This window comes from Antechinus flavipes, chromosome 3, assembly GCF_016432865.1.
Source record: "Antechinus flavipes isolate AdamAnt ecotype Samford, QLD, Australia chromosome 3, AdamAnt_v2, whole genome shotgun sequence".
NCBI lineage: Eukaryota > Metazoa > Chordata > Mammalia > Dasyuromorphia > Dasyuridae > Antechinus > Antechinus flavipes.
Genome location: NC_067400.1, coordinates 572404022 through 572429349, shown reverse-complemented (window position 1 = coordinate 572429349; position 25328 = coordinate 572404022). Strand labels below are relative to the sequence as shown.

At 40.0% G+C, this 25328-nt stretch overlaps 1 protein-coding gene across 2 annotated transcripts in view; it reads left to right on the top strand.

Annotated features, from left to right (window-relative positions):
- ZCCHC17 (zinc finger CCHC-type containing 17) overlaps positions 1-25328 on the top strand; it is a 58720-nt gene that overhangs the window by 30256 nt on the left and 3136 nt on the right. The window contains exons 3-7 of one of the 2 annotated variants that reach the window (XM_051987975.1): positions 1571-1628; positions 9042-9142; positions 12731-12822; positions 15493-15593; positions 18700-18842. In XM_051987975.1, coding sequence (XP_051843935.1) covers positions 1571-1628; positions 9042-9142; positions 12731-12822; positions 15493-15593; positions 18700-18842 — 495 coding nt within the window. Of the gene's footprint in view, positions 1-1570; positions 1629-9041; positions 9143-11670; positions 11809-12730; positions 12823-15492; positions 15594-18699; positions 18843-25328 lie in introns of those variants that run through there. The other variant, XM_051987976.1, reaches the window with a different exon arrangement.

Sequence of the window (25328 nt, the reverse complement as noted above, 5' to 3'; positions counted from 1 at the left end):
AGAGCAATTTGGAACTATGCTCAAAAAGTTATCAAACTGTGCATACCCTTTGATCCAGTAGTGTCTCTACTGGGCTTATACCCCAAAGAGAAACTAAAGAAGGGAAGGGGACCTGTATGTGCCAAAATGTTTGTGGCAGCCCTGTTTGTAGTGGCTAGAAGCTGGAAAATGAATGGATGCCCATCAATTGGAGAATGATTGAGTAAATTGTGGTATATGAATGTTATGGAATATTATTGTTCTGTAAGGAATGACCAGCAGGATGAATACAGAGAGGACTGGCAAGACTTACATGAACTGAAGCTAAGTGAAATGAGCAGAACCAGGAGATCATTATATACCTCAACAATGATACTGTTTGAGGATGTATTCTGATGGAAGTGGATCTCTTCGATAAAAAGAGCTAATTCAGTCTCAATTGATCAAAGATGGGCAGAAGCAGCTACACCCAAAGAAAGAACATTAGGAGATGAATATAAACTGCTTGCATTTTTGTTTTTCTTCCCGGATTATTTATACCTTCTGAATTCAATTCTCCCTGTGCAACAAGACAACTGTTCGGTTCTGCACGCATATATTGTATCCAGGATATACTTTAACCTATTCATTGACCCACATCTTGCCATCTGGGGGAGGGTATGGAGGGAGAGAGGGGAAAAATCAGAACAGAAGTGAATACAAGGGATAATGCTGTAAAAAATTACCCTGGCATGAGTTCTATCAATAAAAAGTTATTTAAAAAAAAAAAATATCTGTCTTGGTGGAAGGAGTACTTTGATGGAATCAGGTTCTTGAAGCATCATAGCATGTTTTCTGTAGTGTTTTATGATTATAGAGCACTCTGGCATCCATTGCTTCATTGAAGGAAAGATTTCTTAAAGAAGATGGGCTTTTAAATGGGATTTGAAGGAAATGAGGAGGCAGAGATGAGATGAGAGAGCTTTCCATTCATGGAAAATAGCCATTGACAATACATGGAGTGGGGAAACAGTGTCCTTGCTAGGAATAGTAAGGAAGCCAGTATCAGTGAATCATAGAATACATGGTGATTAAGTAGTAAGGCATAATAAGCCTGGAAAGGACCAGGTAGTGAAGGACTTTGAATGCCAAGCAGAGGGTTTTATATCTGATCCAAACACAAGGTTTTATATTAGAAAGATGGGAAGCCATTGGATGATTGAATAAGGGAATGACATCAGATTTACAGTTTAGGAAGATTAATTTGACAACTGAATGGAGAATGGACTGGAATGAGGAGAGACTTGAGGCAGGCAGACCCACCAGCAGGTTATTGCAATAGTCTGGGCTTGAGGTGATGAGGACCTGTCCCAGAGAGATGGTAGTGTCAAAGGAGAGAGGACTTGACAACAGATTGAGTAAAACGCTTGGGACAGAGTGAGGAGTTTAAAGATGGCACCTAGATTGCAAGCCTGAGTGCCTGGGGATAATGGTGTCCTTGATAATTATAATTATATAATTATAATTAGAGGTGAGTTCAGAAATGGGGAAGAGTTGGAGAAAGATAATGAGTTTTAAATTTTGGACATGTTTTTTTTTTTTTTTTTTTCAGGTTGTTACAGTGACAGAATATGGAGCCTTTATTAAAATTCCAGGCTGCAAAAAGCAAGGTATGTTTCTGAAATGAGAAATTCACCCCACTACCTTTTATCCCATTCTACCTTAGTTGTGGCAGTGAATTTTCTGACAGCTGATAAACATCACAAAGGCCTCTGGTTGTCATGGATGGATATCTTAGAACATTCAAGCCGTGACAAGTCTCAAAAAAAATGTAATAATTTTGGCCCTCTCAGAATGGCAGGCTCCTTTCTGAGTACCAACTGGAATATTGTCATCTTACTTTGGAATATGGATTGGAGATAATTATCTCACATTTAGAAATAAAATCATTATCAACTAGCACTTATTATATACCTACTATGTGCTAGGAACTGCCCCTACAAACACAAAAGTTGAGTTGTTCTTATTCTCAAGGAGCTTACAGGACTGTTGGGAGAACAGTGTGCACATATGAGTATATTCAAAATAATTACAAAATCAAGGTCAAGGAGATGAAGAGCTGTCTGGAGATCAGGAAAAATTTTGTTGGACAAGGGGGTGGGATATGAACTTTGGAGGAAATTGGGATGCTAAGAGGCTTCAAAGATGAAGGAGGGCATCCCAGACGGGGCAACCTGGGCACCGGCATCAAGAATAACAGTCACACTCTACTAGTCAGGCATTGCACATCCTCAACTTCATTTGTTTTTTATGACAGTTTGAGCCCTAATGTTACTACTTACTAGTCTTTTGACTGGGCAAAACATTTAACTTTTCCATAGGTTTTTTTTTTAATTTCATGCATAATTTATTAAATTATTCTTTCTTTCTTTTCTTGATAAAAGTCATTAGAGATAGACATTTTTCCTTTTGGACTGCTTTGGTTGCATCTACAAAATTTTGTTGTTTTGAGTCATTGTTGTCTTTTTTTTTCCTTTATGAAATTGTCTCTTATTTCTAAGATTTATTCTTTTATCTACCAGTTCTTTAGGATTAAGTTATTTTGTCCCCCCAATTTTTTTTTTCCCTAGCTAGACAATTGGAGTTAAATGACTTGCCTAGGATCATACAGCTAGGAAATGTTATGTGTCTGAGCCGGAATTTGAGCTTAGATCCTTCTGACTCCAGGACTGGTTATCCATTACGCCATCTAGCTGTGCACCACTCCCCTCATCTCCTCAATTAATTTTTCTTGCTTTCCTCAAAGGCCCATTATTGATTATTTATATCGTGATGCAATAAGTAAAACATATCTAATATTCCTGCTTTTTTTGCATTCATTTGTGTGGTTGTTGTGTCCTATACATGGTCAGTTTTTGTAAAGGCACCTTGCATTACTGAAAAATATGCATACTTTATTATCTTCACCAGAGAGTTATCAGATCTAATTTCTTAAAATTCAACTCAAATCTTCAGTTCCTTATGTATCTTTTTGCTAAATAGGTTTAAAAAGATATACATTGAGTGCCCCAACAACTATAGTTTTATTGTCTATCTCTCTAAAACTCAGTTGACTTTTCTTTGAAGTATTTTTTAATGCTTTGCCATTTGGGGTATTTGAGGGGGAGGCTTTATCCCCACACACACATACATGTATATGTATAATATCCATATTAATTCATTGCTAAAGATGCTTTTAAGCATATTATACTTACCCTGTTTATCTTTTTTTGTTGTTTGTTTAAATTTTAATTTAATTTTATTTAATAATAACTTTGTATTGACAGAATCCATGCCAGGGTAATTTTTTACAGCATTATCCCTTGCCATATATGGCAAGCAGTCCTATATATGTTAAATATGTTGCAGTATATCCTAGCTACAATACATATTTGCAGAACCGAACAGTTCTCCTGTTGCACAGGGAGAATTGGATTCAGAAGGTAAAAATAACTCGGGAAGAAAATCAAAAATGCAAATAGTTCACATTCATTTCCCAGTGTTCCTTCTTTGGGTGTAGCTGTTTCTGTCCATCATTTATTCATTGAAACTCAGTTAGGTCTCTTTGTCATAGAAATCCACTTCCATCAGAATACATCCTCATACAATATCGTTGTCGAAATATATAAGATCTCCTGGTTCTGCTCATCTCACTTAGCATCAGTCCATGTAGGTCTCTCCAAGCCTCTCTGTATTCATCCTGCTGGTCATTTCTTACAGAGCAATAATATTCCATAACATTCATATACCACAATTTACCCAGCCATTCTCCAATTGATGGGCATCCATTCATTTTCCAGTTTCTAGCCACTACAAACAGTTACCCTGTTTATCTTTATCAATTATCTGTGTTACTATGGCTTTGTCTGAACTTATGATTGTAATCCTGCTTTTTTGAGGGCAGCTAAGGCTTAACAGATTTTGTTCAAGTTCTTTATTTTTATCTCTTTGTGAATCTTTATGTTTTATGTGTGTTCCTTGTAAATAGCATAATTTGGAATTCTACTTTCTTTGTTTTGTTATTCTCTTCTATTTTGCTTATAAACATCCCATTCACATTCATCCTATCCTCTTAAATTTTTCCCTTTCTATGATAATTGTAAACCCTTGCTTCATTTCTTCAGGGAATTCCATGTAGCCAAGTTGTGTTTTTGTTTAAGACTTTTCTTAAAGACTTTGTAGATTTATTCTTTCCTCCTGAATTTGTATCTTGGGCATTCCTGAATCCATAATATTTCTTTATTTTTTGTGTCTTCTATTTATTCTTTTTCCAGCTTTCCATCCTAAATTGAGGCTTTGTAAGGTATGGATTTTCTGCCATTCTGGAAAGAATGGTGGAGCTCTATTTGGGTCTGAGCTATATTATTTTGGGTCCTGCTGCTGTTTCATATGGGTATTGATGCTTTGTTCTTCAAGGATCTCAAGGGCAGCTCACCAGTCTTTCAGCCTTCTAAGAAGGCTATTCAAAGACTTAGTCTGATTATTGGCTTCTTGGACCGAACTTTGTAGCCTCCCAATGCCAGTTAGTGGTCTAGGTAACTCAACTATAGACTCGTCCCTGGTCATAACTTGAAAAGACAAGCCCTATCAGTGCACTGAAGGCTACGTGGATCAGAGGTACAGAATGCCATCTTGCCCTTGGTCCTTCTTCCCTGTCCTAGTGGACAGCTAGTATACAAAATGTATGAGTGTTCAGGGAGGACTAGCACCTCTCAGGGTTTGCTGAGCACTTTTCGGAGCTGCTTATCCATCTCTGTGTCCACCTGACATTTAACTCTCACCTGTGGCTCCAAGAAGCTGCAGTGTGCCCAGCAACCAGTCCCTGGTAAACCATCTCGGCTGACGGCTGATCTCAAACTCATCAGTGAGTTAGGGGGATGGCTACCCCAGGATTGTGCAGACTTTGCCTGGCAGAAAGAGCAGATGAGAACATTTTGTTCCTTGAAGATGGCTAAAGCAGACACTACAGAATGATTAGAACTTGGTCAGACATCAAACACATCAAGGTCATTCTCTGAGCCATCACCGATCATCTTGACTTTTGTCTTGTCACTGGACTTGCAGTAAAACAATGAGACTGATGACTTTGTGCAAGTCTGTTTCATTAAATAAAAATCTCAAGCAAGTCAACACATCATCTGTAATGTCATTGGTCTTCTCCAAGATGAAAACTGAACAACTATACAGTTATCACCCCCTGCTCTTGCTGTGGAATGGAAAGCTCCCCAGCCTGGGTACTGGGCCAGAGCAGCCCAGTTTTAGGCTCTTCCTTTGTCCATACTTCCTGCCTAAGTCTCCAGCAGATCTTCTTGGCTGAAGGGCCTTGGCTGGGCCCTGGACCCAATGCCAGCAGGCCTCTGGCTGTATCCCTGAGCTTCCCCTCACAGTTTTTTCTCCTTAGAGTGCTTGTTACCACTTGGTCTGGTGCTCTTCCCTTATCTTCATTGGTGTAGTTGTGTTAGTGAGTGAGGTTGGCCTGCCTCATTTACTCAGACATCTTGCCCCTCTTAACTTCTCTTCATTTAGCAAAGTATCAGGTACATTGTCATTCCTGATTCGATTCTTGTTGATTAATTGCTTGATTCTTTGTGAAATGAGGACACTAATACTTGTACTACTTTTGTCTCTGGATTGTTAGTAAATCACTTTTCAAAGCATTATATAAATGTGAGCTATTGTTATGATACCCCAAAACTGATCTAAGCTAAAGTAGGACACATCATTCACTGTGTTAGTGAATGTGGCAAAGTCATGATTGGAAGTTCAGGACTCCCCTCTCCCTCCATGGTGCTCTTTAACACATGGCCGCATTGTCTCTTCCTATTTATCTCTCAGGATGGTAAAGACTCAGTCAAGATGTGGGGCAGGAATGCACTTTGAAAACAGCAGACTTCTCTACAAATGTCAGGATTTGAATTAGCAGTAAAACCCAAGCTCTTGACCCATTTATACTTGGTGCTTTGCCATGAGGCCTCTCCATCAGACAGGTTCTGCAGCACAAGAGCTGACTTGAAATGAATATAGCTGTGATGATTCCACAGGGCTCTTCCCCTACAAAATTTGTTCTTTCCTTTTAATTGATTGAATGATGTTGCTTACACTTGAATTTGAGGGCTTCTAAGCAGAATGTGTCAACTCTGTCCAGAATCCATTTCCCAGTAGCTTTCCTAAGGTAGGGAATCAGTGAGCGAGAATTAATTTTCTCAGGGTTTTTCCCCCTACTACAATCGAATGAGCTGAAACTTTAGTCCAAAGCTTTCTTAAATTTGAAGACAAACTATTCTTTTAATCCACCTGCCACTGTTGTCCCTTGCATCCTTACTTGCCTTGCCCTGATATGTAGAGGAATCATTGGAGGAACTGTTCCTGATACACGTTGGTTCAGTTGGGAGAGGATAGAATTTTTTAGAGAAGAGCCAGCTTCTAGGGAGCTAATTTACAGCATAGATTTGAGGCAAGGTGCTTTTTTCATTCATCCAAATCTGCTTGCCTAGGGGTGAATCTCTGTAGGACAGGACAGCTGGATCTTAAGAGATGAGCAATTAACTAGAAACTCAATGAATCCTAATCCTTTGGTCTGCCACTGATTTATTTTGTCACCGAGTAATTACTTCCTCACTTTGTTGTGATTCCCTTTATAGACAAAGAAACTAAGTACCATGTTCATAGGACTGGACTAAGAAATCACTCTTTAGCTAATCCTTTGGGAAAGCTCAAACGAAGTCATCTTTCCAGCATTGTTTCTATCCCATCAATTTATTTTTGTATTGTTGGGTAATATGACCCTTTTTTTTTTCCACTCTAGAGTTGCCAGATCTCAAAGAGATAGAACTCCAGACTTCAAATAGTTTCTTCCTTAATGGATGTTGGAGTGGAGATACTGAGATAAAAGTAGCTATATTTCTCCAGTGGGAGAGCTCCAGCAATACTGCATTCAGTTAGTGGCAACTTCTCTGATAATTGAGAGCCCTAAAGATAAGAGTTAACAGCTACATGATGCCATGGTGCACAGGGTGCTGATCCTGGAGTTAGGAAAGCCCATCTTCCTGAGTTCAAATCTGGCCTCTGGTACTTACTAGCTGTGTGATCTTGGGCAAGTTGCTTAACCCTTTTTGCTTTAGTTTTCTCATCTGTAAAATGAGCTGGAGAAGATTTTTTTAATTTTAATTTTTTTATTATAGCTTTTTATTTACAAGATATATGCATAGGTAATTTTTCAGCATTGACAGTTGCAAATCCTTTTGTTCCAACTTTTTCCCTCCTTTCCCTCACCCCTTTCCCCAGATGGCAGATTGACCAATAAATATTAAATATGTTAAAGTATAAGTTAAATACAATACATGTATACATGTCCAAACAGTTATTTTGCTGTATAAAAAGAGTCAGACTTTGAAGTAGTGTACAATTAGCCTGTGAAGGAAATCAAAAATGTAGGCAGACAAAAACAGGGGGATAGGGAATTCTATGTAGTAGTTCATAGTCATGTCCCAGAGTTCTTTCCCTGGATATAGCTGATTCAGTTCATTACTGCTCTATTGGAACTAATTTGGTTCATCTCATTGTTGAAGTGGACCACGTCCATCAGAATTGATCATCATAGAGTATTGTTATTGAAGTAAATAATGATCTCCTGGTCCTGCTCATTTCACTTAGCATCAATTCATTTAAGTCTTGGAGAAGATTTTTACCAAGAAACCTCAAATTAGCTCACAAGGAGTTGGACATGACTGAAAAAATGACTAAACAACAATAGATAAGGGTGGACTCTCATTTGGACAGCTTTCTGCCTGGAACTGTGGATTAACATTTTAGATTCATTCTCTTTCTATTCCATTACTGATGGAAGTTGTAAAGTAAATTAACCTTAACAGAGTATTAGCACAGTCAGGTGATCCTTTATATCAGTGTAGCAAATTGTTTTGTGTCTGGATTGAAAAATGGCAAGAATTTCTTCAAGTTGTCTGAATGCATTTTAATAGGTACTCAAGTAGGACACCTTGTACCAATATGGGTTTATTACACCTGTGAGTGAGCTAGGCCTGCTCCTCAGGTGTATAAACAAGATTAAGTGTCAAAAGCTTAAATAGAGCAGTTTCTTAAGGATTCTCTGCTGGAAATAAAGTAGTTGCTCATTTACTGGGAACTAGTTAGAAAGATGGTAGGGCAGGGCTGTAGTCAAATATTACTGTTCTGTAAGAAGCAATGAAACTGATGAGTACTGGAAAGAGATACTGATACAAAGATGTAGAAAGAACAAAGAACTGATGCAAAGTGAAGTAAGCAGAACCAAGGACACAGTGTACAAAACAATAATAATGTGAATGGAAAGAACTAAAGTGACAGTTTGGAGCTTAAAATATAACAAAAAAATTTTAATTTAGTTTTAACTAGGCTATTCTCAGTATTATAAATATTCAAATCAACTACAAAGGACTTATGAAAGAAGATACTATTTACTTTCAGAGAAGTAGAGGTACATATAATATGTTTTACGTGTGTGTGATTAAAATGGTGTTATTCTTTGGGCTGGGGAGGGAGACAGCCAATTTAGAACTCAAAATGTAACCAAAAAAAAAAAATTTTTTTTAAAGAACTAAAGCAGAATTATCAAAACTGAATGAGGTGAAACTACAATAATCAAATCAGTCACAAAGAAAAGACATAAGAAAATACCTCCCTCAACTTATTTTCAAAATTATGGGACGCTAGAATTCTGCATATAATATCACACTTAATCAATATGTTGGTTAATTTTGCTGAAATGTTGGGGTTTTTTCTTTATTATAAAAAGTGGCTTTTGGGGAAGAAAACAGGGGTGCATTGGGAAATATCGGTGATGTGAAAACAAATAATATTAATTTTAAAAAATTCTTTTCCTGTGAGTGTTTGGCTTTGGGGCCTAGTACTTTTCTCTGGATTCCTCTGTGGTCATGGATAGCACATGTATAAGATCACATTGTTTTTCCTTTGTGATTTCCCCCTTGACTAGTGATCCCCCTTGACTACCAGGCATATGTTAAATGTTTCCCTTTTTTTGTTTCAAGGCCTGGTCCATCGAACCCACATGTCATCCTGTCGAGTGGACAAGCCCTCGGAGATAGTGGATGTCGGTGACAAAGTGTGGGTGAAGCTTATCGGCCGGGAGGTAAAATTCTGTGCCTTGTCTGCAAGTGGGAAGGAATATAAAGGAGTAGGAAGAATGATGACTTGATTCTCAGCTGAAGCTGACAGACTGGTCATCTTCTCAGAGTGGGTGATTTTGCTTTTGAGCAATGCAACTATGATGTCGTCTCCTTTCCAGCCTCACCAAAGCTGCTTCCATTTCCACACCAGAAGGATGGGGTGTACTTACTTAACTTGGATATTCACTGACTTTCTAGGCTTGAAGGAATCTTAGAATGTTCTTTAGTACATTTCCCCTTTATCCAGCCAAGACTCCAAAAGTTTTGCAAATACATAGTAAATTCTGTTAGCTAAAAAAAAAAAAAAAAAAAAAAGTCACTAGTCTATCCTATCCTCAGGAAGTAAATAAATGAGTATTTGCTGCCATTCTCACAGCTTTTGTCATGGACCTAAGCATTATCAGGCCAACCCATTTCACAGCTGACTCTGTGCAGGTTTGGATGATGTAAGTCAATAGTCAGATATTTATACCAGGCCTTCAAGGAGTTCAAGAAGCTTATATTGAGACCAGACATAGATACAGAGGAATCATGAGATCACAAGGCAGTGGTATCAGAGTGCCCATTGTGGAGGATAGACAATAAATTTAGACACCTTGACCTAAGTTGACACCAGTCAAGATCCTAGGATCCTCGAATTAGAGCTAAAAGAGATCTTAGGAGACCCTGAAGGCCAACCCCCTCATTTTACAAATGATAAACTCAGGCCTAGAGAGGTTGCTAAAGGCTACTACATAAGTAGGAATCAGCAGAGTCTGTGTTCAAATCCAGGCTCTTTGATTCCAAATCCACTGTGGTTATCATTGCATTATCTAATATGTCTGACCAGATGCTATCCAATCCTTGGCAACTAAAAGTCTTGACAATGATAGAAAAAAATTTCTTAGTTATCTACAGAAGAATATATAAATGCTTGCTCTTTACTTAAGAAGCATGTAAAGAGCAGGGGCTTATGAGTCTAAGGACCTGGATTTAAATCCTGACTCTGATGTTTACCCTCGGTGGCATAATTTTGGGCAACTTAGCCTCCCTGACCCTCAGATTATTTTTAAAATGAGATTGGTCCATTTGGTTTCTAGGGTCCCTTCCAGCTCTAGACCTCTAATTATACTTTCTTTTTCTTAAAAAGATATTTTTTAATGTAAACTTAGTCATTAGCAAACATCTGAAAATGCCAAAGATAGGGTAGAAGGTTTTTTAAGAAACCATACATTTCTATTCCATATAATTTTTAAATATATCTATATAGAGATATTTATTTAACAAAGTAATACTGTGTCCCCATCCATATTTCTTTCTTTCTTCTGTACATTTCAAAAAATGTTTATTGCTGATTTTATTTCATTTCTATCACTAGCTTTTAATCCACATCCTCACCAAAAGAAAACCTCCCTTATAACAAATATGTATAATGAAGCAGGCGAAATCAAGACAATGACCATGTCTGAGAACACGTGTCTTATTCTCTTCCTACTTTCCAACATTCTTCACTTCTCCTTCCCTGCAGGACCCTGCCTCTTTAGATAGATTAGTCTTATCCTTGTTTCTCAACCTACTGTGGTCATACCACTTTATGTACATGTTCATGTTATCCTTCCTTTCTCGCATGTTTTCCTGCTTTATTTTCTTTAACATTCATTTTTGTAAAACTTTGTGTTCCAAATTTTTCTCTGTCTCACTACCCCCTTTCCCAAGACAGCATGCAGTGGAAGATAAGTTTAATATGTACAGTCCTTTTAAACATATTTCCATATATATCATGTGCAAGTGAAATCAGATCAAAAGGGGAAAAGAAACAAGAGAAAGGGAAAAATAAAACAAAAAAGTTGAAAATACTTTCAATCCACATTCAGTCTCCATAGTTCTCCCTCTGGAAGTGGATGACATTTACCATCCTAAGTCTATTGAAATTCATGCCTTCCTTTTTCCTCTCCATTCACCTAAGTTCTCCTCTACCTTCAAAATCTAATTCTCAGTAATAGCTTTATATGTCTGGTTTCCTCAACTAGAAGGTAGGTTCTTGTGTTTCTTTATATACCGTGTTTCCCCAATAAGAAGACACTGTCTTATTAATTTTTTTGGACAGAAAAACACCAGAGGGCTTATTTTCAGGGGAGGGCTTATTTTAATGAACATTGACAGCAATTTTAATAAACAGGTAAATGTGAACAAAAAAAAGTACCTTTATTCAATAATGATCATGTCATCTTCTTCAACAACATCGTCACAAGTGTCCATACCCTGAATTCCGTCCTGGATGTCTTGCGCCTCTATTTCCTTCAGAAGAAGTGGACCCAGTCTGTCATGTCCAGCAATATAACTCTCTTTAAATGAACATGTCTTGTCCAGGTAACCTGCTCGTCGTGCCTTGGCGACACAGCTGTCGGTAATTTTATCCCATGACTTCTTCACCCAAGTCACGACTTCTTGCAGACAGGGCTTCACAAAGTTTCCACGCTGATTTCTTTCCATTCTATTTTCAGTAGTCATTGACTTCCATGCAGAAATGGTCCTTGAATTGCGTGTTTATTGCAATATCAAGAGTCTGGAGATAGGCATTCATTCCTGCAGGAATCATTACTTGATCTATTCTTCTCTCTGCAAGGAAGTTCTTCATTTCTTTAGCGCGGTGAGTGCTGGCTGAATCCCAGATTATCAGACCTCTTTGGTTACCTCGCATAACAAGTGGCAGCATTAAATCAACCCACTTTCTTATAACGGCTTGTGTACACCAGGCTTTTTCAGTTTCAAGAACGTAAATGCCTGATACACATTCAGTCTTATCTTTCTTGCCCTTACTGATGATTAGAGGTGTGGTTTTCTTTCCATCCAAATGAATTGCCAAAACACAGGTGACCCGTGCAGACATTTAAAATTATGACCATCAGTCCTTCTTTTCACTCCATTATGCCCCTCAATAATGTTTTAACCTTATCATGCCCCCTGAGTGCTCCTTCTATCCTCCATGATGCCCCTTGAGTTCTTCTTTTATCCTCCATCATGCCCCCTCACTCCCGCTTACATACCGGGTTTTTATGTTGTCCTGCCTCAGCTCTCCTCCGCAGCACTGCTTTCAATGGCGCCAGCAAGCAAATCACTGGGGAAGAACAGGATGATGCGCTCACTGTTGCAGCTCTGATTGGATGCAGCTCAGAGCGTGGCGTGTGTTTCACCCGGCGGGGGAAGGGAGGGACGGTGCCTACAGAGGGTACCGTAATGTAGCGTGTAGCACAGGGGATCACCTTCACTACAGTAGCAATCTCAAAAGGGCTTATTTTGGGGGGAGGGCTTATTTTAGAGGAATCTTACACAGTAACGGGAGGACTTATTTTCGGGATAGGTCTTATTATCGGGAAAACATGGTATAACTCCCCCAACCTCCACACTGACAGCAGTGCCCCATCCCCACGATAGACACTCAACAGATGCTTTTGATGCTGATGATTTAGGTGAATGTACTTTGCCAAGTAATTTGCAGACTATCATCTTCACTAGTAAATCTCTTGATGTGAATGAGCTCTTTTTGATGACTCTGCTTTTGCTTCCTACAGATGAAAGATGACAAGGTTAAGCTGTCCCTTTCCATGAAAGTTGTCAACCAAGGGACTGGAAAAGACCTTGACCCCAACAACATCATTACTGAGTAAGTTGAATGATTTATTAGGTCAGAAAAAATTAGCCTCCCACTCAACCTTTTTGAGCTCTTTTCTGTCTTTTGAATTAGCTTGTTGACCGCTATTTGACTTTGTGATCCTGCTCTGTGTCTCTATCCTATGAACACTGTCTGTGTTCTGTGTCTGTGACTATGACTTGGAGATAATACCATCAGGAAGGGAATTGAGGTGCCCATGTGTAGTGGCACTCCTGACTTTAGGAGTAAAACAAATTTTTTCAACCAGTTTGGGGAGCACTCATATATGCTATTACTTTCTGTCTTTTGGACCTTGCCTTATGGTTACTTAGGTAGTTAAGTTTTTAATGTTATTCCTAGACATCCTCCTGGACCAGGATTCTTTGCCATTTTTGTATCCTGAACTGCTTGGGCAGACTATAGTCTATAGACCCTTCTCAGAATAATTTTTTTTTTAATACATGAAATATAATGTACAGAATTATATTGAAATAAAAATGTAATATTTTTCCCATCCATCCCATTCAAAGTTATAACTACACTGAAATCTGTACATGGACCCCAAGCTTCAGATTTCTTTACCAAAAAAAAAAAACCCCAAAAAGCAAAAAAATAAGGAGAACATTGGGCAGCCTACATTAAGAATCAAGGAAGGGGAGACACAGAATACTTGCCCTCTCCCTGATTCTTAACAGAGTGAAAGTTAAACCCAGACTCCTGTTACAGTTTGTACTTTGCAATGGAGCCTTTCCTGGGTCTTCCTTACAATTTGTTGGAAGATGCTCTGAAGCATCAGAGTTTTTTGGCCACTTTTGGAGCAGTATGCTGATCCCACTGATTTCCAGAGGACATGAATTCCAATCCCCAGTCTCTTATTACCTGTGTCATTTGCCCTTGTCATGGGCGGGATTGCTCCTTTGCTGAGTAGTCTCACCAACTCCTTGCCTCAGGAGAGCCATTTGGTTATTTTAGTTACTGTGATAATACTTTGGCTAAATTGCTTTGTGTTTAGGGATTTTCACATGCCTCCTGATGATTTTCCTACTTCTCCATTTTTTGGTAATACTGGATATTGACAGATTACATGCCAGTTAGACTAGAAACCCATTATAACTCAAAACTCTGGGGGCATGATTTACACATAGGCTAATGGTTAACTGCATTCTCATCAATCACTTTCCCTTCCTAGAGCTATAGTTGAGGCAGCCTCATGAAGCAGTAAGGTTTACCAGAGACACCTTACAAGGCCAAGGCAAAGAAGATAAAAGACCACCTTTATTTTCTAACACAATGACAGAAAATGGGAAGGACTCCCAGAGTTCAAGCAGGGGGCTTCTTTCTCATGTAGCCTGTTGTAAACAGCAGCATTTCAGCACTTATCTTATCTAAGATCTTCCTCTGGGCAAGCAAGCATGAAGTTCCTACTCTTGAAGTTTATGATCTTGAATTCTTGAGAGAGATGTGTGGTGGTAAAGAAAAAGTGCTAAGGACAAACATCTAACTAGGCAATCAGAAGGAGGGATTGTTAGTTGGGTTTTGAACTGTTTGGGGATCTAAGTACATAAAACAACATTTCCAATGGAAACATCTAAGGGATAAAAGCAGGAAATCAGCTGGTCTGTTTGGAAAATAGCAAGATGTCCAATTTGTCTAGGGATGAGGAAATTAATATTTGCTTAATTGAATTTGAGTATTATATGGGAGAAGTTATTTGACCTGTAATTTATCAAAATCCAGAGTCTTGAATTTGGTTATACTGAATACTTTTTGACCTACGATTTGCAAATGATTCTAGCTAAATTTGGCTAAGCAAGTGAAAAAATTTGTTTTATTTTTTGTGTATCTATCTCCAATGCCTTGCACATAGTAAGTGTCCATAAATATTTGTTGATTGGCTGATTAGTTGAAACCGAGGTCCAAGGAAATATAAATAAATTACCCAAATAAAGATCTGAGAATTATGTTTGCATTCAGAGTGAGCTAGGCTTTACCTTTTATTTTGAGAGAATTATTTCCTGTGGGTCCATACCAAACTCATTCCTATATGTCCTAGGGCAAAGGACAGGAATCTGACGAGATCTGTAGCAGAATGCTGAGCAGAGGGATTGAGTGCATGATTAAATAAGAGTTAAATTGCCAAAATCCTCTTTTGTTGTTGTTTAGAGCTTCAAGTTTCCTTACCAAAAACAAAACAAAACAAAAACCAACAAAAAACTTTGTTCTCCATTCAAATGAGACCCATGAAAACAAGTAGTTTTGTTATCATAAATAATGATTTTTAAACTATATTTCATTGGGGAACATCTCTCCTATGATAAGATGCACTAGGCTGAGGTGCTGAGAGCTTTCAGTGGTTTAGTAGTCACACTTTAAAAAATAAGGATGAGGACACTTGTGCCCATACCATTCTGTCTTGGGAAGTAATTGTAGAGGCTTTCCTGGTATGAAACTCATTGCCCACATCTCCCACAAGACCTCTCTCTAGCCTGTTTCCGACCATCTGTTATTTTGATGTATTTTGCTTGAGATATGCTGGTCTCCTTAAGCCTGAGCAAAATGGGTCATATTGTCTCTGTCTTCTACCATCAAACCAATAATCAAGAGAGACTAGAATCTACAAAAGCTCTTTCAACTCATTCTATTGAGAGAACCACAGCTAATGTTGATCTTGCTTCATTTCAGCCAAGAAGAAAGGCGGAAGAGGTCCTTCAAGGATTATACAGGGCAGAAGATTATACTCGAGGCTGTCCTGAACACAACTTGCAAGAAATGTGGCTGCAAAGGTAGGGAGGGCTTATTTTCCATCTGAACTTCTCCATCCTTCTCTCCTTTCTCTCCATCCTTCTCTGTGTCCCTCTGTTTCTCTGGGATTCTTTTCTCTCCCTCTCTCCCTTTCTTCCTCTTTCTTTCTCATGTTTGGAAGTCTTTCTCCAGGAAAATACTTTTTATTCTTCACTTTTTTCTTAAACTGCTGAAATTCCAGGCTCTTGAACACAGTTTCTCACATTGAGAATGCCATTTTTCCATCTAATTCATTGTCTCAAGTTCCTTCTAGTTTTACACACATATTTATTTATTTATTTATATTAAAGCTTTTTATTCACAAAGCATATGCATGGGTAATTTTTCCAACATTGACTTCTGTATAGCCCCCTGCCACAAATTTTCCTCTCCTTCCCGCCATCCCCTCCCCTGGCTGGCAGGCAGTCCAATACATGCCAAATATGCCGAAATACATGCCAGATCCAATATGTGTATACATGTTCACACAGGTATCCGATTGCATAAGAAAAATCAGATCAAGAAGGAAAAAAAGAAAAACTGGGAAAAAAGAAACAAAATACAAGCAAATAATAACAGAGAGAGTGAAAATGCTATGCCGTGTTCCACCCTCCCATGGTTGTCTTTCTGGGTATAGATGGTTCTCTTCATCATTGCACAAGTTACATACATATTTTAAGAGCTATGTTCTTACACTGTCTTCCCTTTTTTGGCTTTTTTTTTTAACATTCATTTTTTAATTGTGAATTCCAATTCTCCCTCCCTCCAGCTCTTCCCCCATTCAAAATGGCAAGATTCAGTACAGATGAAGCCATATGAAATATTTCCATATTAGCCATGTCATTAAAATATGGCAAGAAAAATAAAGTGAGAAAATTATACTTCAACCTGCATTCAGATTTCATCAGTTCTCTCTTTGGAAGTAGAGATAATTTTCATCATCAGTCCTTTCGAATTGTCATGGTTGAAATTGTCTTTTACAGTTGATCATCATATGTTCTGATTCTGGTCACTTCATTTTGCATCAGTTCATATAAGTTTTTTCCTGTTTTTTTTTTTTTTCTGAAAGCATCCTGCTCATTATTTTTTATAGCACAATGGTATTCCATCACCACCATGTACCATAACTTGTTCATCCATTCCCCACTTGATGGGCTTCCCCTCATTTTCGAATTTTTGACTATCAAAAAAGAGCTGCTATAAATATTTTTGTACAAATTGGTTATTTTTCTTTTCCTTTAATCCTTTGGGGATTCAACAAATGATGGTATTACTGAATCAAAGGGTATGGATGGTTTTACAGCCCTTTGGGAATAATTCCAAATTTCTCTCCAAGATGGTTGGATCAGTTCACCCTCTCCACCAACAGTGCATTAGTGTTTCTGTTTTCCTGGCCCCTCCAGCATTTATCTCTGTCAGTTTCTGACCTTCAAAGTTAATTGAATTTGTCAACCCTTCTACTTCTACTTCAAGCGCTCATCCCTCTCAAATAATTGTTGTTGTTTTTCTCCTCCCTTTGGCTTTTCTGGTGATTACTGACAAATTTATGTCCCAGATTGAATTTTCAGGTTCAGAAGTTCCTGCTTATACCATGTCAGTTCTAAAAGGGAAAATTGACCAATGAGAAAGAAGATTCTTTGACCTCTTCAGAGGGAGTGTGAACATGACTTAGATCAGAGGAAATTTCATGTTGCATTTTTATTCTAAGTAATAATAATAACTGATATGAAGAGTTAGGCTTGGAATCAAGAAAATCTGTAGGTTCAAACTTACCCATACTATAAATTGGCTGTGTGACCCTGGCCATCACTTAACTTTCAGTGTTCCAGGTGGACTCTAAGGCTTTATGGTATAGACACAAAGTCCTCCTCCACATGGAGAGGGAACCCTTCATTGGCTTTCCCTAGTATAATGACCTTATAGGTCTGGGGAAAACTTATGTATGTTCATACTCACTCTAATTTGAATCTGTAACAGTCCTAGGAGAGAGATAGTTGACCAAGTATTGTTTCCCTATTATGCAGAAGAGGAAATTCCTAGTCCTAGAGAATCACTGATTTCAGCAAATTCACAGTGAGCCAATGGCCAAGCTGGGATTTCAACTGGATCCTCCAGCCTGAGTCTAGTTCTCCTTTCTTATAAAAGGGACTTTTAACCCTCTTAATAGAGTCATAAGTCTCTTTGAGAGGCTGAAAAAGTTTATGGGCCTCAGAAGAATGTTTCATTTTCTGTTGTTTAGGTTTGGAGAAAGTGGGGAATTCTAAAATTAAAGGAAAAGTTACATTTCAGTTAGAGGTTGGCACATAAAAAGACGTAATCTTTTTTCCATCCAACTTCATAAATCCTCTGAAATCTGTCCATGGTCCCCTTAGGAATCTATTAAATCCCTGTATTACACCATGACTGTTCCTATTTCATCTGATGAGGCTGACTTGCTCTGAGTGGTTTCTTTGTGGCTTTGGGGGTTGGCTAATGTAATTCCCCAGGGGAGTGATAGAAGGCATGAAGAAGCCCTTTCATTTCGTGTATATGGCTGTCCTAGCAGTGACAGTTATATATCAAAGTGCCAGTATCTATAGACTCGGAACAAAAAGGAAAGCAGGCATGGAAGGAGACAAAGTAGAATAATGAGAAGCAGAATTATGCCATAATAGAGGAGGTAACCAGGCTCTTTAGTGATTAGTGTTTTGTTCTCCAGAGATAGGATTGGGATCTTCTTTTCCAGGTCTGATGGCTAAAACACAATCAAGACCTAACTTCTTGCCCCTATATTTCTCTGCGGAGACACCTCATACTCACTTGTAGCTTTCCATTGCTAGAAGTTGCTAAAGACTGCTTTAAAAATCAATCATCCTCAGTGCTAATGGAGGGATAGAGATGCCACTATCCAAATGGCTCTTGCCTTTTCCAAAGTCAAAAAAGCCCAGCCTCCCTATCCAGTTTTCTCAGGCTTCAAGAATTATAAGAAATATAGGAGCCATGACCATTGCTTCTGACTTTCTTTTCTGGATATGTTCTCTAGGGCTCTCAGGAAAGACTCACCTGCCAACTAAAGTGGGAAGGGGAGGGCCAGCTTCATCTCCTACCTTTCCCACATTTTTCTCACAGGTCATTTTGCCAAGGACTGTTTCATGCAACCAGGAGGCACCAAATACAGCCTAGTACCTGAAGAGGAGGAAGAAGAAACGGCAGAAACTGAGGGAGGGGAGAAATCTGTACAAATGGAAAATACTTCCCGGAAAAGAAAGAAGGTGGGTGCTGCCTTCCTCTTTCCATAAGTTACTTCTAGGCAGACCAGGCAGGAAGCACCAGAGCCCAATAGGAGGCCCTTCTCTTTTTCAGCACTGAGGAACTTCTCACTTATAGAATAGTAAGGTCAATGTTGTTCTACCTGAAGGATATTTTTAAAATAATAACCCATCTACTGAGGATTTAAGTTTATCATTAAACAATGAAAATTCAGGTTCTGGCTTTAGTTCTGCCATTGATGAGTTTGATGAATTTCAGGACTCTGGATCCTGTAGGTAGAACCATGACCATCTCTTTATGTTTGAGTTAGTATGAAAGTTTAGGTCTTGGAAGTTGAAAAGATCCATGAATTGGAAATTGTATGAGAGGACATCAACATATGTGTTGAAGTGCTCAAAGAAGCAAGCAGGAACTTTGATAGAGAAGGCTATGAGACAGAATACCTTCAGAAAGAATGAATTGTGGATTGGCAGATGACCATGACGAGGCTCTAGATAGGTGAGCTTCAAAGGAAATGAAGTTGTTGAGTGAAGGCAGCAGAGAGAGAACCTGCAAGTAGCAGTGGTGGCCAGGATGGGGCAGCCACCAATCAGTGATTAAAATGTGGCATAGTGGAAAGAACAATCAGTTGATCTACCAAAATTTAATAAAAATCTATTCTGTGCTAGGTGGAGAGAATTCAAATATAAAAGTGAGATAGTCCTTGCCCTCATAGAGTTTATTTCACTTTGGGTAGGGGAGATTTACAAGATATTCACAGATAAGTAAATACTGGCAATTTACAAAATAAATATATAGTGATTGGAGGGGTAATGGGTGGAGAGAAGGTGCTTTAACAACTGGGGAAATCAGCAAAAGCTTCCTAAAGAAAATGGCCCTTGGTTTGAGCTTGGTAGGGAGTAGGAGATTCCAGAAGACACAGAAGCACGAGAGGGAATGTTATATCTGAGTACAAGAAGTCAACCAGTTTAGGGTTAAGGGGAGTCCTGTATGGAATGTAGCCTGGAAAAGTGGGCAAAGGATTTTTTAAAACTTCTCTCCCCAAAAGGGGAAAAAAAGGGGAGGAATTTGTATTTTATCTTAAGGGCAAAGAGAGTGTCTCTAACTTTTTGAGCCAGGGAAAGAGAGGGTGATTGAAAGAGCATTTTACTGGGAGGAGATGGGAGAGGATAGGGACAGGGGCACAAGCAGAAGGGTTAGAATTGCCAGGAAGAGGTCCATTCCCTCCCCAGAGATTGGAAAAAAGGAGAAAAGAGTTTGAGGTTAATGGAGAGGTAATTTGGTGTGGAATTGAGAAAGAAAGGGAGTGCTAAATGAATTGCCTTTATTCTCCCTGCAAGGGATGAAGAGGCAGTATTTTGGGCTTAAGAAAAGCAGATGTTTGGGGATTTCAGGAAAAAGAACTGCTGTTTGGTGGAGAGCACAGTAGACAGAATGTGTGCCTGGACAGAAAGCTAGAGGTTCAGATCCAGCCTTAGACACTTAGCAGTTGTGGCCAAAGCACCATGCCATCTGAAATTCAATCGTTTCTACTGTCAGCACAAGGACAGACTAGCACCAAGGACTCAGAACAGATGGGCGTTAAATTGACTTGTCTTTGAAGAAACATCACAAGGTTTTGCAAGAGAATTTCATGATCAGAGAGTTGTGTGGGAGAGCCTGGAAGGGAAAGTAAGACCAGTCATGGGGTAAAGGCCTGGGCTCAGGCAGTGGCAATGGGAGTGGAGATTGGGAGAACAAAGCCAAAAGTGAAAGGGAGGCAGGGATGAGTCTAGATCTCTGGGTTTACAGAGATCTTACCACCAGCAGAAAAAGGAAAGTGGACAGCGAAGAGTGATAAAAGACAGCACGCTCCCATTTTCACTGACTAGAGGCAATCTCTGAAAACTGGAATGTTGTCTTATCAGGCAGTTAGGTAGGAGGTAGGTGGGTAGGTAGGTAGGTAGGTAGGTAGGTAAGTAAGTAGAATACTTATTAAGTGCTTTCTGTATTCCAGGCCCTATGTTAGGTGCTATGGATACAATAACAGAGTGAACAATTCCTGTATTCCTGGTGTTCTATGACAGAAGCTAGACATCTCTGTGAAAAAGGGGAAGTCATCTAATCAGCCCAACTTTAGTCATCTTTGGAAGCTCAGTATGGGGCTTTTGAAAAAAGAATAAACGAAGCATTTATGAAGCACTTGCAGTATTGAAGTATTTGCAGAGCACCTGCAAATGGTGAGCCCTGGGGAGACACATATAGAAAAATGAGATGATTCCTGCTCATCTAATAGGGAAGAGACAGAACATTGAGGAGGGCATGGTGGCTAGCCAGATGGTAAAGCCCAGTGGTCAGGCCCAAGTATAGAGCAAGATTGTCATCTCTTCTTTTTGCCCATTACAAAGCATGAGCGATGTGCATCTCATTGTTGAAGCACATCTTTCCTGTGGGCATCCAGTTATAGACAGGTTAACTGTGCTGCATCAGCCCTCTTGATAGCTACATACAAGGCTGCCGCCAGCTTCCTGTAGCCAAGGCTGCCTTAGAGCTGTTGTTGGAGCTCGGGGCCAGCTCCACCTTGAAGTCACCGACCGTGTCCTTGACAGAAATAAGGGTTAGGAAGGGGTTGGGTTTTAGGGAGGAAGACATGTTCTGTTTTAGACATGTTGAATTTGAGATAAATGAACGAATGAATGAAAGTGAAAAGTCATTTATTATTAAGTGCTCGCTATCAACCAATCATGCTTAGTTTTGGGGATACAAAGGGAAAAGTAGAGACATCACCTGCTTCCAGGAAGCTTTGGGGGAAACACATAGAAAAGGCCTATGGAACTTCCAGAGAGAATCTAGAAGGTAGGAGGCCTGGAGCTCAATAGAAAATGAGGGCTGCAGAAGGAGTTTTTGGAGTAATGTGGGGAATGGCCTCCTTGAATTCATATCCTTCCTTTAAAACCCAACTCAAATGCTACCTTCTCCAGGAAACGTTAGTACCACCTTCCCCCCATTACCTTACACAGTGCTCTAAGTACTAATAAATGTCAATTGAATTACTTCAGAGTAGAGTGTAGAATGTAGAGAAATTGGTGCCAGGTGGTGTCCATCCAGGAGAGAGGCCCGGGTTGGTATCTGAGCCAGCTGAGAGCTCCTGCAGGGAGGGCTCCCAAAAGAGCCAAAAGGAAGCCACCAGAATGTTTAAAGAGTCCCTTGTTTGAAGCATTCACACAGGCCACTGAAACCTACCCCAGTAACTCTGGTCAGGGGTGGCTCTGTTCAATATTTAGTTCCACATTCAATGTAGGTTTTGCTGAGGCGAATATCCTCTCTAATTTTAGAAGGAGGAAAGGCCGCAGGACTCAGCAACAAATCAGCATGAAGATAGGGAAGTGATATGGGGCATCAAGAGGTGTGGAGGGTTAAGATGGCACAAAAATCTGGGCTCTGAAACTCAGGTTGTTCAGGATGTCTCCTGACACACCAGGCATTGACCAGACCATTCGGTTGGGGCTTGTGTCTTAAGTCAAAAGAATGGCCGAAGCAGTGCCCTTCTTTCAGACTCTGCCCTCAGAAGCTGGCTGCTGAATAGGAGGCTGTGAACTCCTCCTACATTCCCCCCAAATCTCTTGTTCGGGGAGGGCTTCTCATCAGGCCCAGAAGCCAGCTGCTTGGGGTGTCTCTGAAGCCTCATCTAGAACCCTCCTGCTTCTGTTTGTAGCTCAGCTGCTGTCCTCAGATGAACCCCCACTTCTTTGTATCTTGGGGTTTAGCAGGGGAGCACCTCTTGAGGAGGTCTAGTGAGGGCAAGTGATGTATGTGTTTGGAAGGGCCCCTCCTAAGTTTAGAGATGGAGAAGCCGAGTGTACTGCTTGAATCCTGAGACAGAATGTAAGAGAGCTTTAAAAGCGGAGACATCATCACAGTTTAACCCTAACCTTACAAGCAAAACTTTTGATGCCAGAAATACTTAGGCCTAACTGTGGGGAGAGAAGCCCCATCATGGCCCTCTGTTCCTGTTCATCCTGAAACCCAGCCAGAGAAAAACCATGTGAAGTACAAGTCCATAAACATTGGCAGGCAGTGAGAGAGACAATGAGAAAGGGTACAGTGAGGGCCTGGGTCCTAAACCTACCATGGCCACATGCCTCTGTGACCTTGGGCAAGCCACTTCATCTCTGAGCCTCAGTTTCCATATCTGTAACAAGAAGGATTGTAACAGAGGGTCTCTGCACTTCAGTTCCAGGCATGTTTGTGACTTGCCCTCACTAGGTTTTGATTTTCTCATCTATAAAGTGAAGGTGCTGCCATTCTTTCAGATCTAAATCTGGTGCAAAAGCCCTGGAGAGAAGCTGTGTATGGATCTCTGGCTTACCACTTCCTTCAGCATTCCTTAAAAAGGGAGAGAGAACACTCAGCTTCTCCTTCTCTAACCTTAATGCACACAGAGCCGGTGGGGAGGCCCTGCTCCATTGCTTCTTTCTGGCTGGAGGGGCCCTTCCAAACGCGTTAGTAGAGCTCAAGCCAAGAAGGATTTGAGGATGGGCCTAGACTCATACTGTGTATCTGTCTCTAAGAACTATGTTAGTTAACTCAGGAGAGATGGGGTGCTAGGAAGCTATTCTTGCTGAGTAATGAATTTCTCAACTCTAAAACAGAGAGCTTTGTGCCCTACATCCATGGAAAGAATACTTACCCCTAGCAATTCACAAAGATGTATGAGACTGCTCTAGGTCATGCTGCCATTCCGAAGCACCAAGAATCAGAATCAGCTTTCTATTTCTTTGGCCCCAAGGCTAAGCTCTGTCTTCTAGTGGTCTCAGATAGCAATGTCTCCAGAATGCTCTCTCCCCTTATGGTCTCTTGTAATTCTTTAGAGAGGATTATTATTTTAGGACCAGCTGGCTTAAGTTACCTAATCAGTTGTTTTACAACTAATTATGCAAAGTGTTTTACAAATATTATCTCATTTGATTCTCAGAGGGTCCCTGGAAGGCAGGTGCTATTACTATCCTCATTTTGCAGTTGAGGAAAGGAGGCAAACAGAGGCAAAATAAATTGCCCAGAGTCACACAGTAAGTGCCTCCAGGTCCAGGACTCTATCCTCTGCTAATGAGCAGAAAGGCTGTTCTCTCAACCTTTCCTAAGTTGGCCGAAGTAGCCCCATGATCTGATCTGACATCAGTCTGCAGGGGTTTGGGCTCAAGATTAGGGAAGATGAGGGAGAACTGAGATAGAGGCACCTACATAGGAGTGATGGGCCTTATCCCCAGTGAGAAGAAAGGGAGGTATGTGTGAACAGAGGAAAGGGGTGGAAGCATATTAAGATGCCATTTAGTTGGCACTTGCCTCCTCTCTTGTATATTAATCTCTCTAAATGGATTATAAACATCTTTGTCTCCCTCTTGAGCCTCAGGAAATAGTTATTTAATGGGCCTTTCTTTTTTGTTCTGTCCCTGGCGTTCACTTGATGGTGAGCTGTTGACTTACAGGCAGATCCTAGCTAAAAGATAACCCTCTGTTTTCCTAAACCCCCAAGTCATTATTTCAGATGTTCAGCCACTACCTTAAGTTTCCCATTCAGAATCAAAGGGTTGCCAATATATCAAGTGTAGGCCTTTTCACAATCCTGTTACCTTTCTCAGAAATTGTAAAGGAATAAATAAGGGAATCAGCCAAAAGCTCAGACCTCGGGCTCCCTAGTACTTCCTCTTCCCTGACTTTGTTTTTCCTGGAATGCCTTTGTGGAAGTGATTGGGAAAATGCCTTCATCTCCTCCTTTCCTCCTTTCTCCTCTGCTTTCTGCTTCCTGCTTCCTCCTTCCTCCTCCCTTCACAACCCAGGGAGTCATTTTAACTCTTCACTTACTACTGTCTTCCATGATATAGTATTATGGAGGATAGATAGTCAATAAACTTTCCTTCTGATTTCCCTTTTAAAATTTTTATAGTTTTTAATCAACCTCCTACTATGTTAGTATATTTGAAGTTACTGCTCTTTGTTCTCCATCTCTGCCAAATCGTGTGAAAACACCTCCTCCTAGTGGAGGGCTGCTTTGTCTTTGTTGGATCCAGGCCTCTGCTGCAGAACGGGAACCCAGAGAAAACTTGCTTTTACCATTATCTTCTACATTTGTTCAAGGCCACCAAAACTATTCCTAGTTCCTGAGTCTTTCACCTCTTCTCCCCTAGTAGCAGCCTTGACTCCATGGGTGTGAGACCAACCTTTTTCCCCATCTGTCCCAATGGATGTCACCAGACCCTACACTTTGACTTGCTTATTTATTCTGGGTGACCCACCAAAAGGGCTGAACCCTGGAACCTCTTTGAGCCCCAATTCACCAGAGTGTCCTCCTTTCAGTGTTCTAGGAAGTTACCCAGGAAGTATTAGGGGCAAAGTTGGCTGTTTTCACTTTCTCCTGTGGCCCTTTTGTCTCACCCAGATTTGTGCTGGTGGATTCCAAGGGCCATATCTCTGGTCCCTTTGCCCCAGCCACATGGAAATTCATTCATTGT